This window comes from Eufriesea mexicana, unplaced genomic scaffold, assembly GCF_001483705.2.
Source record: "Eufriesea mexicana isolate 0111107269 unplaced genomic scaffold, ASM148370v2 scaffold34, whole genome shotgun sequence".
Taxonomy (NCBI): Eukaryota; Metazoa; Arthropoda; class Insecta; order Hymenoptera; family Apidae; genus Eufriesea; species Eufriesea mexicana.
This window is the reverse complement of record NW_016908217.1, coordinates 340,606-357,545: the sequence shown is the minus strand read 5'-3', so window position 1 is coordinate 357,545 and position 16,940 is coordinate 340,606. Positions and strand designations below refer to the sequence as shown.

General features: G+C 39.7%; 1 protein-coding gene across 1 annotated transcript in view; it reads right to left on the bottom strand.

The window, feature by feature from the left end:
- Positions 1 to 353: 353 nt before the first annotated feature.
- wge (BAH domain and coiled-coil containing protein winged eye) overlaps positions 354 to 16,940 on the bottom strand; it is a 118,862-nt gene continuing 102,275 nt past the window's right edge. Inside the window, exons 8-21 of the mRNA XM_017909045.1 lie at positions 14,333 to 14,443; positions 13,737 to 13,961; positions 13,191 to 13,345; positions 8,149 to 8,892; positions 5,711 to 7,470; positions 5,217 to 5,660; positions 4,782 to 5,070; positions 4,175 to 4,384; positions 3,772 to 4,086; positions 3,260 to 3,667; positions 2,950 to 3,178; positions 2,330 to 2,750; positions 1,665 to 2,184; positions 354 to 918 (exon numbers count right to left, since the gene is read on the bottom strand). Coding sequence (XP_017764534.1) covers positions 706 to 918; positions 1,665 to 2,184; positions 2,330 to 2,750; positions 2,950 to 3,178; positions 3,260 to 3,667; positions 3,772 to 4,086; positions 4,175 to 4,384; positions 4,782 to 5,070; positions 5,217 to 5,660; positions 5,711 to 7,470; positions 8,149 to 8,892; positions 13,191 to 13,345; positions 13,737 to 13,961; positions 14,333 to 14,443 — 6,044 coding nt within the window. The 3' untranslated portion in view covers positions 354 to 705. The remainder of the gene's footprint in view (positions 919 to 1,664; positions 2,185 to 2,329; positions 2,751 to 2,949; positions 3,179 to 3,259; positions 3,668 to 3,771; positions 4,087 to 4,174; positions 4,385 to 4,781; positions 5,071 to 5,216; positions 5,661 to 5,710; positions 7,471 to 8,148; positions 8,893 to 13,190; positions 13,346 to 13,736; positions 13,962 to 14,332; positions 14,444 to 16,940) is intronic.

Sequence of the window (16,940 nt, the reverse complement as noted above, 5' to 3'; positions counted from 1 at the left end):
TTCACGTAAATGCGAATAAGTATATATATATCGTCGCAAAATCGTCTCGCGTCCGCGAAAATATTCCCCATTCGAAAACCATCGTTCAGCACCAAAAATGAAACACAGTACAACCCTGTTGAAGCTCTGAACGACATGAAAGACGCAAGAATATTAATGGAAAAAACTATCAAATTAACAACTACTATTATGAACAACGTACATGAATAATGGGAAAACAGATTCGAATCTAGGCTCGATCAAAAGAAAACCGATCGTAACAACATATGCAATAACCATAGAAAAAGGAAAATATGATCAATGTAAATGGAAACAACGTATCTCGTTCACTGCGACAATAAATAATGCTTGTGCCTTGTGGTGACTCTGAATGCCTCTCGAAAGCCTAGAAATGTGAATGATGTGTCATCGATCGCATCATCGAGGTAAAATTCAAAACTGCTTGTTAGAGGTTCGCGGTAAGTTTTCACACTATAAACTCTAATGTCTCTGATCGACGAACGTTCGATTCGTTCGTCCGTGTCCATCAAGATTGCTCGATAATCTCGATTCTTTTACAGCTCGTCCTAGAGCCTTTAGCTGGAAAACGTCACAACTTCAATCGTGGCAACAACGGCCACGGCGTTTCGTTTAATTTCGCAATATTTCATTGGCTGACGACAATTAAGTAACACCCGTTAACTTAATCGTCAGCTTAAGCTGTTCTCAAACAACCCCTGGCTGCATGGTCAACAGGTACGTGGTGGGGTCGTAGTATCCGGCCAGATAGTATATGTCGTTGTTGTCGTAGATGGTGAGGTATCTGTGTGGTTCTTTGCCCAGCTTGTCCGTGTATTCCTGAAGTGGCAGCACCTCGCATTTGTGAGAAATCGTTTGCACATCATTCTCGTCCATGTGAGGGGACTCGAACAGAGCACCCTAGAGACATTCATATGAACAGGTTCCATTAATATCCGATGGAAAGTTATCTTTGGGAAGCTTGGATGTGGAAAGCTTGTAAGGCTTGGTGTCTTCGGGTGTAGGAAGCTTTTATAATGATAGTGATGTAATTTTTGTAATACAGTGAAATATAAGTTATAAATTTCTCAAAAATTTTTTTGCTGTTGGAGAAGTTTATGTGGATCATGAATTATATGAATGCAATTTCTAATTGTACTATTGATCTTTTTCTTACTGTTTAATCTTTCTTTTCTTAAGTATCCTTCTGTTTTGATTTGGAATTGAATTTCTTCTCTGAATGCCTTGCTGAAGTTTTACGTTTCATTCTTATCCATTCGTGATAGTAACAAAATGAAATATACGAGAATAATATAATTATGTTAAAAATTTGGTGTAGTGGAAATTTTTGGCTTCTACTGTAGAATGCTAGAAGTTTTATTGATGTATTTATCTTGATATCCTCTTTAATGTGTTATTGTCTTAGTTAAGTATACCTTAGTTGAGACTGCCAAATATAAATTTCACACTATCCCCACAACTGCATTTTCAGATGATATAAATATACAATTTGGGAAAAGTAAACGCCGCTTTAAAGTGCTGATAAATATTATCAAAATGAAATAATAGTTATCCAATTCTCATTCTCAACAACAACAAAAAAAGAACATTCAATAAATTCCTATTATTTCAAAATAATTAATTAAAATAATTGAATGTATTCTTACCGGATATTTCAAATTCTTTGGACATCCTACAGTCTCCTCGGGATGATAGAACCATTTCACTTTCACGATCATATTGGAGCTTGAAGTTTCCCACATGGATTCAATGCGGCCAATGTAAGGTCTATCAGGTCTGCCAGTTGATAAAAAGACTGCGCTGTCACCGATCTGGATTGTCTCGCTTCCTCGTTGAATAGCCCGGAAGAATTGCTTTTTAGCCCTTCCTTTGGCACCGGGTCGTCTGTAACCCTTTCCAGCCCAGCCCCATAATTGTCTTGCTGGCAAGAAAGCTGCCATCTTGCTTCGACTCTCCACCGATTCTTGTCGTTCACGCATTTTCGACTTCTTGTCCGCTTTCTTGGGCTTCTCCGGCTTCTCTTCGCGAACGGGTTCTTTGATCGGTTCTGGTACAACTTCCTCTTGACTAACTGGTTCTTCTTCAATTTCCTCCTCGTCCATTTTGACCACCGTTTCCTTAGGCAGTTCCTCTTCACTTTTCTGGCCACAACAACTTTCCCCACTGCTAAGAAGTATTGAAAAAATACTCGAATTAAGATCAAAAATCGTAAACTGAGTTAGTATCACGTATTCTTATTTTATATAAATCATAAACAAGTGTTTATTTTATGTAAATCAAAAGCAGTAATTAAACTTAGAAAAGAACAAACCTAATATGACTCCCTTCGCTGTGACTACTGTGATGGCTATGTCGATGTTTATGTTTACGATGTTTCCTGTGCTTGTGTTTCCTGTGTTCCTCGCAACATTTGTGCCTTTTGTGTTTCTTCTTTCCCTCTTGAGCCTCTTGTAATCTTTTCAATTTGTCTCTTCTTCTCTTCTTCATTCGTTTTCTTTCGCGATATTCTTCCAAGTCTTTTGCATCCATGTCGTCTGACTTGTGTCGTTCCAGCGACTGTGCGTCAGACGACGAAACGTAGCAACTGGTGGTGGATGTAACAGCAGGCATTACATTATTCGCATTCGTGGAAGTAGATGGTTGACTATTACTAGAGGATCGTTTATCCTCCGTTGAAACTGATGTTTGTCGTCGACGTTTTCCCAGTGACAATAATGGATTTGGATCGTATTCTGTAATTTCAATAAAAAGAATTAAGTAAAAGAACAGCAATGAAGATATGTCACTGCGTCTACCTAACATTGGAATAGCCAAAATAAATTAATAAATCAAATAATAATAAAACTATCTAATAACTATAATAACTAAAAGAAAGATTCTAATTGGACGAAAGCTAGGAAAGTTAGTATTCTGAAAAGAACCAAAACTTACCAACGACTGGGTAGTCAGGCTGCAGTAGCCTAATATCATCCAGAGCAATTCTCCCACTATCCCCGTCATCAAATTCTACGCTAACAAATTTTTCATCAAGTTCCGGATCGGGTTCCGACGGTTCGACCGAGGTGCCCGGGTACAAGCAACGATATTGTTGGCTCCAGTAAGCGCATAATCTCGTGCCAGGCGGTAGCTCTTTCGTCGAAGTGGGACAGACTTCCACGATCTGCGAACGACGATGGCAAACAGAAACGTGAGGACTGCGTTCAAACGAAATATAGGCGAAAATGAATCAACGTTAATTTACCGCGTCTCGTAGAATCTCCTCTCTGGAATGGATGTGAGGCCTGTTGCCCCGTTCGCCGTCCAGCGTGATCGCATAAACGTCAGGCGCCTGAACTGCGCTGAGTCTTCCGGCGTAAAATAGACCGCCCATCGCAGTTAAGACCCTCAGCTGGTCTATGGCCAAGTGTGCCGACGTTAATTTGCATTTGTTCACGATCTCCGTCTTCTCGGCTCGAGCGGCCTTCGCGCATTCCTTACACTCTTTACACTCGAGAGATTTCCGGCGTTTCGACTCCTTTTTATCCCTATCGCTGGACTTGTGCCTCGACGGTGATGACGAACTGGATTTTCGTTTCTTTTTCTTCGACTTCTCGTGTCTGATTTTTTCTGGCTCTTTCTCTACCGGTTCGGTAGTATCTACTGGGATTTCCTGATGATTCAGAGACTAGATTATAGCGTTGGAAAAAAAACATATGGGTTTATAAACTTGTAAATATAAATAAGTCGTGTAATAATATTGTTTTTTCCTGTTACCTTAACTGGTTCTTCCACGGTGGATTCCGGCAACATGTTCTCCGTGACACTGCTAGATTCATCATCCTCCCAAGTCTTTACTTTTGCCTCAGCCTTCAGTTTTGGCTTCATCTTACTTTGCTTGTCCAATTTTACTTCTTGACTCAATTTTGCCTTCTCCGCGATGATCGAGCTGATAACATTCTTATTGTGTAAAGGTGTCTGTTTTGCAGGTTTCGATTTTGACTTTGCCGATTTGTGGCTCTTGGAAGAGGATTTCATGGAAGATAGCGCAGTCTTAAACGGTAATGGAGTGTAACCAGATTTGCCCACATACTGTTGAAGGAAAAATTATATTTTAGGGAAATTTTTATTCAAATATGTATTATATTTTATTGATGCTCGAATTAGACACAAAGCTCACTTTTGTTTGAAGATGTCTGTTCTTCGAAGATAAAAGATAACCCACAAGAGAGCTTTTGCTCTTAGGTTTCTTAGCAACTATCGTTTCCGTAAGATGTCTGACACTTCCGGATGTACACATTAACTTCCTGGGTCGACCAACCTTCCGTTTCTTCGATGCTGAACTGGAACTTGCGATTGTAGGTGCCGGAGATGATGTGTCATAGCCAAGCTGTATAGTTTTTACAAAATCTGATAAGATTTCGTGACAAAAGATTCTTTATCTTGTTGTTATATATACAAGTTATTATTAACTTTATTACTTTCAATGTACAAATTTAGTTATTCATTCTTGTACAATGTATACTACTCAGAATTATATCATTATAAATAAAGGCGCAATGAAACATGAAAGTCACACAGGCAAAGTGGTACACAAATTCTTCAAAATATTTCGAGTTTCAGTCTTCTATCTTACTTTGTAAGAGATAGCAGAGTAATTAAAAATTCTAAATTAGTATTTCTATTGTCGAATATAATATTAATGTATATTATTGACTTTCAATGTTTCCTAATTACATTATTTCTGAGATATTTAAATAAAATTCGAAATTTAAAGTACGACTTACCCTTCCAGTGCTCTTTTCATCGTCGTCCTGCGGCGATTTGCTCGATGGCAGCACGGTGATTGGCGAGGCAACTGGTGGAACGGGCATCGGAATGCTTGGTATACTGTCCAACAGTTTAATGTGACTCCTCTGTTCACCCAGTTTCACCAAATTTACGTTACATCTTGGCATAGCTAGCACAGTCGAAGTTAATGGTGGCGGTGCTCCATCCGGGGATTGTGGTGGAGATTTGTGTGGCGAGGACATCGGTTCCAACATCGGTGGTGAAGCAAGTGGTCCATGATCCGAACTGAGAACATTATGAATGACCCATTCAAGCTAGCTTATTAACAATTTACTGATTTTCAATAAAAACCCTAACTAAGTATTTCTCAATGGAAAACTATGGTGAAACGAAGAGCTATTATTTCATTAGAAACGAAACATTAAGCTCACCTAGAAGAATGGCTTTTCTTTCGTGGCCTACCAGGACTCTTCTTCTCGTCCTTCTTCGGAGTTAACTTAGACAGCTCCTTCTGTTTCTCCCTATACTGTCTCTGAATATCAGCCAATCTGACTCTCATATCAAGCTCCATAGCGTCCATATTTGGCCAGTCTGCCTCGTTGTCTATGTGCCCTTTCCTAGCAATGAACTTCTTTGCATCCAGTTTCGCTTGTAAGTTTCTATAATCGTGACAGTCCCGGTGTTCTCCAACGGAGAACCGTCTCTTAATGTCTCTGCTAACCCCGTCACGTATTCTGTTATCCGTAGACATCTTTCGATCATTCATCCCCGTGTCAGAGTCCGACAAATTGCCATCAACGGACTCTTTGTTCCCATACGCCCCATTCACCTGGTACTCGTCATAATGTCGTTCGTAATCCTCGAAAGTTTCGTTTCTTCCATAGTCCAAGTCCTTGTAAGGGCTACTCTTGTCTTCCGATCATACATCCCCGTGTCAGAGTCCGACAAATTGCCATCAACGGACTCTTTGTTCCCATACGCCCCATTCACCTGGTACTCGTCATAATGTCGTTCGTAATCCTCGAAAGTTTCGTTTCTTCCATAGTCCAAGTCCTTGTAAGGGCTACTCTTGCCCAGAGGAGCGTCTTTCAGCATAGCAAGCTCATCGTCATCCGTACTAACGCCATTCTGCTCGGAGAAGTCTATACTTCTCCTCGACTTCTCCTTCACCCTATACACCGCGTCTTCCTGCACCCTCTCTTCGTATTGTCTATTGGCATTGCTATTCTCGCGATAATGCAACGAATTGCACTTCGACTCTTCATTCTCGTACACACCGTCTGTCTTGAACCTCTTGGGATTCTCGTAATTTTCTAGATCAGCGTACTTCCTCTTGTCAGTCGTCTTCGTCTCTTTCTCTGGGACGTTCACTCTCCCCAGGTTCAACAATAACCTACCAGCGTGCGATATTTCCTCGGAGCTCTCGAGATTTAACTTTCGCGGAACCTTGTCTCCCACTTCCTCCATAAATCTCTGTTCTGCCAGAGCGCATAATAATCCCAGAGGGCTGTCCACGTTGTTGTTATTATTCTCCCCCTGTGGGGAGATCAGCTTAGACCTGATAGGTGATTTCTCTACCTCGGAGGTTGCACTGATGTTCTGATTATCAGGTTTCAAGTGTTCCAGCTGCTCGATGCTGTTTGATAACAACTCCAGTCCACTGATGTCAACCGTGGGCTTCTGCTTCGAATTAAGAGTAGGTGCTCTAGGCTTGGCTGTTTGATTGTCTGGCGTCAAGGCAAACGAAGAATCCTCTGGAGCTTCCACTTTTCGGTGTTTCTTAGGAGTGACCACGTCGCTGTCAGTACACTTCATCTCCATCACCTCGCAGACCTCGAGAGAGGAAACTTTCTCCTTCTTTACGACAGGTTGCTTGTCGTCGATTAGCTTAATGTTGTTGTTGCTACTTCTAGTGTCGTTGTTGTTATCGTTCAGGAAGTAATTCCTGGGCAAAGGGTGCTTGTTCGTGGGAGAATCGCAGGGATGCTCCGTCGTTGTCAAATATTTCGAAACATCCTGAGAGTCCTTGACAATCCTCGTTGTTTCCGACGATGACACCTCGGGCTCCCTGGCTATCTCATGTTTCTCCAGGAACTGTGAGTTCTCGCAGGACCTCAGGATGTGCTTCTTCAGACCGTTCTCCAGTTTTCTCGGCACAATCTCCGAGTGCTTCCGGGAACGAAGGTTCTCCGTGTTCTTATCCTTAGGATCGTCCATCTTCTGGGGCGCTGTCTCCTGCAAAGCAGCCGCTGCGTTCTTCTTTAGCTTCTCCACCACGTTTTCGATGCCGGGATGAGACTTCTCCACGGGGTGCCTTTTGGACGAGTCCTGACACTTGGACTTCTCTGTCGTCGACGTTGGTTCGCATCTGTACGAGCAATCCTCGAACGCTGTTTCATCCGCTTCTTGCTTGATCACTATTGGCTCCGCCACCTGTTCGTCGCAGTCGATGTTGGGCATGTCGAACGATTTCACCGTGATCTGTGGACGCGGTGGCGGAGCCTGAGGACGATCGTCGCGATTTTTCTCGCAGCTCTCGCAGTTGGAATCCACTTCTACTTTCGATTCTGTGCGAATCTCCTCCGATGGCTTTGGGACCTGGTCGATTTCTGAACTCTCGGTGATAGAACTCGTATGTCTGGGTAACTCTGTCACTGGCATGTCTTCTGCTTTGGCTACTTCGGCCTGGAAGATGCAACGATGGGTACAGAACTTAGGATAGATTTTTGCTAATCCATAACGCCAGTTTAGTATTTCCTGAAGTATTCAGGGACTTTTGAGTCTACGAGATACTTATTATTTAGGTTGAAGAATAATTGCAATGCTCCTTCTCTATTTTGCAGTAGCGTTATTCGTTCGTTCTTTCGTTAAATAGTTTATAGTTTATAGTTTTTAAGATATTATATACATTCTTTGTTTTATATCTATGCCTCTATATTTTTACTGTATACAAAGGGATTGATACCAGTAAATACAATAAAATAAAAATAAATAAAATAATAGTTAAATATCGAGCAATTAAAATATTGCAAAGATGGGTAATAATAATAATTAAAGGAAATATATATATAAGTTTCTATGTGAAAAGCTATCTCTAACTAATTTCCATGAACACAATTGCATATTTTCAATGACAGTTTTATCTAACTTGACAATTAACTTTAATCCTATTCAATTTTCTGTCATCTGTACCAAGTACTGACTACAGTCATATATACGACAGATATATTACATTTCAAAGATATTTTTCCGCGCGTTAATACTTTTGTTACCACTATACTATACAGCTACTGCAATCGAAGAGATGTAAAGCTGAAAGGAACCGAAGAGAAGGAAGAAAGCCGATATTCCTATAACCCTTACCTCGCACTTCTCAACAGCCTTCGTATCAGTCTCTTCCTCTTGCTCAGCACCAGCAGTCTCCGCGACATAATTCTTCTTCCTATCTCTGTGTCTATCTTCCCTCCTCCTCCCAAAGAACTCCAAGTTCTCGTGAAAACTATCGCAATTCTCCTCGGTGATTTCAATAATCCTCGGCCCGCTCCTGATGTCCCTGCACGGTATCCTGTCATCCCCGAACGACTCGTCATCTTCTTCCTCGCCGTGACTCCTGTCGTCGTGCTCCCTATCGATCTGCCTGGTGACCACGTGCTCGATCGTCCTGTCTATCGACGTCACGCTCCTGCATTCCTTCGTGATCGAGTACTTGGGACAGTCGGCCATATTGATGATCGTGTTCTCGGCCTTATCTACCTTGCCCACGATACTGCACACGGCCGGGTTCACCGTGGTGGTGGTCGTGGTTATTCGCACGACGTTGCACACCTTCTCGGGCGATGCGGCTACGATCTCGAAGTTGGTTAAATTCGTCAGGTTGGTCGTGGTGGTGGTCAGGTTGGCCGAGTTCTGCAGCTGACAGGGGCTCAAACTTTGCTCCTGCTTCACGCACGCCTCGGCCAGCGGCTGCTCTTGATCCTCCGGTTCCGGTGCGTCCGTCTGGTTCGACGCGTCCTGCACGCCAACTATAGGCGCCACTTCCGGTGGCTCGATCGCGTGGATCGTCGTCACCTCGGGCGGCGGCGTCAGACACGAGACCGGCGAGGTCGCCTTCGACAGAAACGAATTTCGCTGCTACGCGCAGGATATTCGAGGATCAAATATTGGCGAGTTAGGCAACGGCGAATTTCGACAAAGTTGGACCAAGCTGAGAGATCGAACTGGGTCAATGATTGCGGACAACTCGTCCGAATCGACTACTTCAGGGCTGAAGCCTGCGACGGCTACGATCTTCGCGGATTGTTGATCGAGCTGATGTTTCGCAGTGTGCCGACTTTTCGCTGGTTGCTACTCTGTTCGCGTGAATTTCAGAAAATTGTCAAACTAGTTATTCGACGTCGTTAATTCTTCCTCCTTTACGTATAATTAATATGCAGAAATTTTATTTGCAATACGAATTCGGAAATGTTGATTTCATTTCCGTCGTATATATATACTCTACGTGTATTTGATATCGAAAAATTATTGGATTTTTCTTCGGTATATCGAGAAATTTAATTAGGTTAGAGATGGAGGATTCGACGACTCTAAATTCAGTGTTCTTGTATGTTCCTAGATTTTTTAAATACACCATATCCTTCCATATTCTTCCACTAGATGACGCTATCCTGTTTTGGAAACGTTTACGTTGAATTTAAGAAAGAGAATGCTGTAACAATTTGAATATTTAAAATTCTAAATCTAAATTTTAATCGAAAGCCATAAAGGTAAAGCAAAATTTGACCAAAATCGAGGGACAGGAAAATAAATTTAAAAAATCTCATAACATTTCGTATGTACCTATCGATATCCCAGATACGACATAAGCAAACCAAAATATCGCATCGAGTTTAATTAAATTTTCCACGTGTTTCCGCTATCAAATGAAGTATCAAATTCGCAAATTATTTCCAAGCGAGTTACAAATATTTTTCCTCTAAAAATATTATTTCTGCGTGGGGAATAATACCACGGTGATTTCCATATTTCTTTTTTTTTTTCAAAATACACAGAGGAATGACAATTAAACATCGATATCGTTCATCGACGTTAAATACACAAAATTTGAATACAACGGTAGTGAAAATCTATTTTTGACGAAGGTTTAACTTGTTGCCTTCATTGACTTTGCCGCACGAGCACAGTTTGATCGATTCAAACACACTTTGTCCAACTTTATTAAAATTTGCCGCAACGCGTTGCAATTTTACAACACAAAGAGCAGAAGCAAAACTAGCCCCGTTTCGTCTACAAAGCGTCAAACGAAATGGCCAAAGGGATTCGTTTGCTGAGTGAAAATATAGGATTTTCTGGTAGCTGCAGCTGCCTCGGGATAGTTCGTTGCACGATTGTGACAACCGGCAACGATCACTGCAATGATTACAGTTGCAAATAGAACCGTATTACACGGATGTTATGACTATGCAAATTAATCCGACTGTGCCATTTAATACACGTTTAGTCGAATAATTTACGTTGATGCCTAGCAAAATAATTTCGCCGCGCAAATGAAGACTGCTAATAGACGGTTAAACTGTTTCGAGATACGCATTGCATTTTCTAGTTATATCTGCGCGAATAACAAAATCTTTGCATCGCGATTTATGCATTTCCGATATTTAATTGGAGGAATACGAAAGAAGAAATGCTACGTCTAATCGCATAATTTTGGAACCGATAATTTCCCTCGAATTTCCTAAAAAAATTTGATATTGTCTAATCGCATAATTTTGGAACCGATAATTCCCTTCGAATTTCCTAACAAATTTTATATTGCCTAATCGCATAATTTTGGAACCGATACTTCCCCTCGAATTTCCTAAAGAATTTTATATTGTCTAATCGCATAACTTTGGAACCGATAATTCCCCTTGAATTTCCTAAAAAATTTTATAGTTTTTAATCGCATAATTTTGGAACGGATAATTTCCCTGGAATTTCCTAAAAAAAATTTATATTTCGAGTGGAAATTAAATTTAAATCGTACATTTACATGTTCTCATTTTGTTATTTGTGTTTATATTCGATATTACCTCTGATGTATTCCGCACACGGTATTTTAAATCGTAATTACAATGCGAGACCAAGATTATTAATTACGAGGGATTCTGGGTAAAGGAGGATAATTAGTAACGATATTGGAAGCAACGCAAATATTTGTACGTGTCTTTAATCTACATTCAATGCTGATTGTTATTCATTAAGATAATAAAAAACTCGATCTCCTATCGTAATTGAGAATTTCATAAATTGAAATGCAGCTGAAATATCGCCCAGAATATTAACTAGTAACACAATCAAGCGTCTGAAAAAAGAGTTAAAAATTCAGAAATATTTAAACTGGCACATTCATATCCGTAATTAAACCTTTACAAAAATTCCCAATTAAAATAACGGCACCAGATCAATTATATTAATAATTATCGATTATAATCGAATATCGTGCTGAAAAATATCTACGATTTTATTTGAAATAAATACGACAGGCACGTATAGAATATCTATTTAAAAAAAGAAAATGGTAACTTCGAGATCTAGCAAAATACCATTTTCTCCAATGTTCGATAGCAACGAAAATATTTCCCACCGTCCACGCCGAATGGAACACCCTATATATCTAATACACCTCGCGTTCGACGACAGATAATCGAGCAAAAACTGTAATCTGACTAAAAACATGTTGCAAAAAAGCTTATCGAAGGGAACCACAATGTGCGTTATTCCATAATGGAAACCAATCTCCCGGAGGATTGAAAAACGAAGAGGCGAGCATTGCAAGGAGCGAGAAAGGAAATCGATGGTGCAAGGAAGAGACAGAAAACGAAAGAGAAGGAACAAAATAAAAAAAAAAAAAAGAAAAAGAAAGGAGCAGAGAAGAAGAAGAAAGAAAGAAAGGAGTAAACCGTATTGTTGGCTACGACTGAAAAGCTCTTTGAAATTGCGCTTGGAAAAAGCGTACGTCGTGAGAAAGGAGAGTAAGCAAGGATTAACACGCTTTCTGGTAAGCAAGCAACAGCTTAAAGCTTCTGTTCGCGTAACGAATTAACACCCTCGAGTCATGAATCACTGAAGGAACAACGAAACGCTGAGATTAGGTCTCGAAGGAAGTCGAGGAAAATGCAGAAAGAACTGGGGAGCAAATTGGAGAAAGGAGATAAAGGTGAGGGCTGTCTAGGGAATTTTATTAGCTCGAGATATGACAAATACGAGGAGTAAGGAATTTTCTTAATCTTAACACAATGTTAACACTAGAACTACCTAAGGACTATTAAATAATTGGTCCTTGATTTTTCCTTCTTGGAATTGGTGAAATAGACAGGTACTTTTGCACATTTCATTATTCGCTTTCATCTAGATAAAAATAGTATCGATAATATATATATATATAATAAAATATATATAAGATAATACTCTAATTCACTTTCAGGATACAAAATGATAACACATTCCATGATTTTCAGTGTTTCTTGAGCGTCTTCAAAGAGGTGTATCTTAAGAGAAAGAAATCGTACGATTATAAATCAAATTTCATTTTACAAAGGAAGGTTAGCATTATATGATACAGTGGATAAAAATATTGGGGAAAAATTACTATCTTTTCATTATCGGATTTAATGCATAAAAATATGTAAGAAATTTTTCGAAAAATAAAACAGAAAAATATAGGATATGATACAGTAATTCTAGTGTCAGAATTAAAATTAATGAAATATTCGACTCATCTTTAATCACCTAACAAATTTCGAACCGGAGATAGCTCTAACCTAACCTAAAAATCTAACAGGCAACTCGCAGAGAATGATTCTCATTCCTCCAATTGAAAATATCATGGATATTCGTTACATTATTAAAACCTAACAAATAAATCTGTTACATCCTATCGCCCTAACGAAATTGCCCAAGCAGCGATATTTAAATCGACAGACGAAGAAGAGAAGCGATAAAACACGAAAACACAGGGAAGCCAATAAGCAAATGAACAGCGAAGAGCAAACCAAAGACCTCGCAGGGACAAACCGGCGGGAAACGTTCAGTGTCCCAGGAATTGCAGGGTCAACAGCGAGCTGGTTAGCAATATCTATGCAGATAGCGATGCAAATAGGTTTGCGCATGATTAATACAATGTGCCACAACGTTTCCGCATTATGCGAACGGTTGGACCGCGCCCTGAGCTTGGCATAATTACTGTCGTCCCTCCGCCAACGTCGTTTGCTTTTCCCTCTTGTCACCACGCTCGATTCGACGTACGATCGACGAACATGGACAAAAGGGGGATGATTCGACGATGAGAGAGGAAGAGAAGAGAGAGATAAAAGAAAAGGGGGAGAAAAAGCGATGAATGGGAAGGAAAAAAGGGGCGAAGGACTTACCTGTGATCTGCAGTGCGTTGGCTCGGCCTGGCTGATTTGGACCAGGGCAGGAGCATGAGGGTAATAGTGCAGGGTGGTCACCAGGGGTGCATCCGGTACGAGGGTCCCTGTCATCGAAGTCACGGTCTGCAACGCCTTCGTCGACTCCGTTGACGCTATGGGATTAAGATATCCATGTTATCCAGGAAAGCATTTTCCTTTCGCGACGAAGAGTCTCTTTTAGAATTAAAGAGGGGGTTCCTTGCATGCTTACTGAGTTTTCTCTGACTCTAGAGACGTGTATCTTTATTCGATTCTTTTTATTCTTTCATTTTTCTTAGCTAGTATTGTAGCAATAGCTTTTAAAATTATGCATAGTCTCATAGTTTATTATAACAACACAAGTAACCCTCTCATTGCATACCTCAAGCCTTACATGGAGTATTCGTGTATTACTCAGGAGTTAACAATCTTATGGCATTTTTAATTCTAACGTAATCGTGCAATTCTGTCGACAAATTAATTAACGAAAATTTCTAGTCGTTTCGAAGACTCTGTCAGACTTACTGATTATGGTCGTGGGACTATTACCGCAGTCTGCCTCTATCTTCACGATAGGCAGAGTGCTCTGCTGCTTCCTTTTACTTTCAGTGAGGACGAGCCTGGCGCCACCTATGTCGCTGAGAAGCTGAAGAGACGGCGGTGGAGGCGGAAGCAGAAGAGGCGGCGGCGCGACGTTTCCGTTATTATGATTCGAGTAATTTGGCCACACCACGGCCTGTTGCATTTGTTCTGTAGACAGGAAATTGCGAGATTTTTCGAAGATTTCACGGAAATATCCCGATGTGCGTTTATTCTCGTTGAGAGCATGTTACCAAGGCACAATTTTGATATTTTTCAACCTGACGTTTGGTACGATGTTTCGCGATTTTTATTTTATTTGTCGAATAAGAGTGCACTCTGCAGTTTGAACGCATGAACATGTAAACGTTTAAAAGCTTCGTTTATAAAATTAAATATTCCGATACGTACAGAATCGAAAATAGTACGTGTGTAAAGGTGAAATGTGGTGGAAAAATATTTATTCGCAAAGAAGTGAAATGATATTTTTCCTTTTTTGTATTTTCTTTTTTTAACGTTACGATGTTTCTAATTCGGCGTACCAGCAGCATGGATGAGAAGAAGGTGACCTGTCGTGGGGTCTCTGACCAATTGGAGACCACCTTGAAGACCGACACCCATTTGAGGAAAACCGACTGGTTCCATTGGCATCGCTGTAAAAGTGTTTGACAAATTAGAAAATGAATAAATTAAAATTAAAATATCAAATTTAATACTAAGAAATTTTCTAAGAACGTAGAATAGACGATAATAATTTTTAAAATTGCTATAGTCAAATTGCATCATAATTCAACCTTCATTGGTCAACTAAGTGTCATACCTTAAAAATTCACTAGAAAAATTTCAGAATTTAATTTAATAATATTTCCCTTAATTTTGACAATGAGAAATATTTTGTACGCAATCTATACGGTGTTAAAAAATGAATAAACTATTAAAAGAAAAATATACCCCGATATACTGCTAGCGGAAATTTTCTAAACGCAAAGCTTTTATGATGCTCGTAACCATATTCTTTGTCCCAGACTCTAATTCGGCGACACTCGAAGAATTGAAAGCGCAAAAAATTCAGCGCAATTACCACTTTTGATAATTACTTCCTGCACCATACTTTTCTTAACCCTTTCAGAGTTCCATTAAAATTCTCCATTTTCGTACAATACGAAACACGTTCGAATAAACAGGAAAAAGAACGCTGCACACGATGCAAATGTTATTTGTAAGGATTTAACAAACTTCTCGCGAAAAGGGTAAAAAAGAGACGGGAAGAAATAATAATAAAATGGGAAGTTGGAACAACTGCCACTCTCCGCGTAAACCGGAAATCTCGGTGGTTTTCATACCGTCTACGATAAAATCACTGCAACAGCGTTTTCATTCTCCTATTCCATATTGCCCGCAAATTTCCAACTTTTCACCGACGAAGAATTTCCCGATACTCCGCTGTCGGGCCAAATTAAAAACCATTTTTTACCGGGCGTGGCGCGCGCTCCAAGGATTTTTCGCTACCCTCCAATCGCGATCAAGAAAATCGACAAGCGGTCGAAATAAACGCTGGCAAAGAGTCGAAAATCGACGATTTGAATGCAGAAGCTCGTGAATGATTTAGCTAGCGCGAGAATACCCAGCCAGCGCGAATATAGACGCTCGTTATTCGGATAAATGTCACTCGGTCACCGAGGGAGGTCGGTCAGCCTTGCGAACAAGGGGTGAATTCAACCCGAAATCGGGTTCAACGTTGTACGCGACAAATATGTACCGACAAAACTGCGCTGGTATTCTTGCTTCTATTTCCCGTGTAACTGCGAACGAGAAATATTTATTGACAGACGCGTCTCTTCTGCCAACTGGCGTGCCTAATATTTCGCGTAAAGTAATATTTTTGAGTGTTTTCGTGGAAAATGGTATTCAGAGATTAGACTATTTCAGTGTTTTAATGTAAGATGTTATCTTAGAGTTGGAGGATGCTGGTATTTCAATGAGAAGTACGTGAAAGGTGAGACGATGGAAGGTTTGACAAATTTGGCATAGATAATAGCTAGGGGTGAGTTACTTGTTACTTGATTTTTTATAGTGATATAAAATGTACGTGTGTAAGTATCTATCGATTAAAAGAGAATAGAAATTTATTTTAAATAAAAAAAATTGAATGTCAATCAAATACTTTGACAGTAAAATTAAAAAATATTTTACATGGAGTTAATCAATGTGAACTTGTGAATTATTCCTATATTGACAGTATGATTAATGAGATTCCCCATAACTTTCTCAGTTGGTATTATTAAATTTGAGATTCTAGTTTTAAAAGAACGAGAGAGAGGAAGAGAGAAAGTGCGAAGAAAGTAGGAAATAGAATTAGAAACGAGTCAAAATTTAAAAAGATTTTTAAGTATGGAAGAACAGTAAATAAATATATATGAGTCATTCATTTGTCACATTGATTAACTCCACAGAAAAATAAGAAGAAAAGTAAAAATAGAAATTTATTTTAAACATAGATAATTGGATATCTGTCAAGTACTCTGATACAAAAATTTAAAATGAAGTTTATTACTTTAGCTTGCAAACTGTTCATATATTGTCAACTATGGTGAATATAGTACTCTGTAATTTCACAAGTTGGCATTATTAAATCCGACACCCTACTTAAGAAAAGAGAGTGCAAGAAACTAGGAAATAGAATTACAAATGAGTAAAAATAAAAAAAAAATTAAAATATGGAAAAATAGTGAAAATAGAGCACCCTGAAGTCAAAATTGATCCCAATTTATCGTTCACCGGTTCCACTAGCGACTCGCAATTTAAAAACTCAAAAAATCCGACGGGGTTGGAAAAAATGGTGGAAAATCGTTAAAAAAAATCGAGCTCACGGTGGTTACGTCGGAGCTTCAGTATCACTCGAATAAACGAAATTAATGGCAGCGACTTTTCGGAAAATATTCACGGTGTCACGCGAGAAACAACGCATTCAACGAACACGGTGGCGCCAGTTCACGTGCACGGTGCACCGAAAGATTTGCGCCGGCTTAACTAAATGGCGGTCACGGGTTTGCAAATAAATATCCGATTACCGGAATGATTTATTCCGCCACGCAATCCGCCAGAGAATTAACCGAAAAAAAGAAAAAAAAAGGGAAAAAAAGGGAAAGA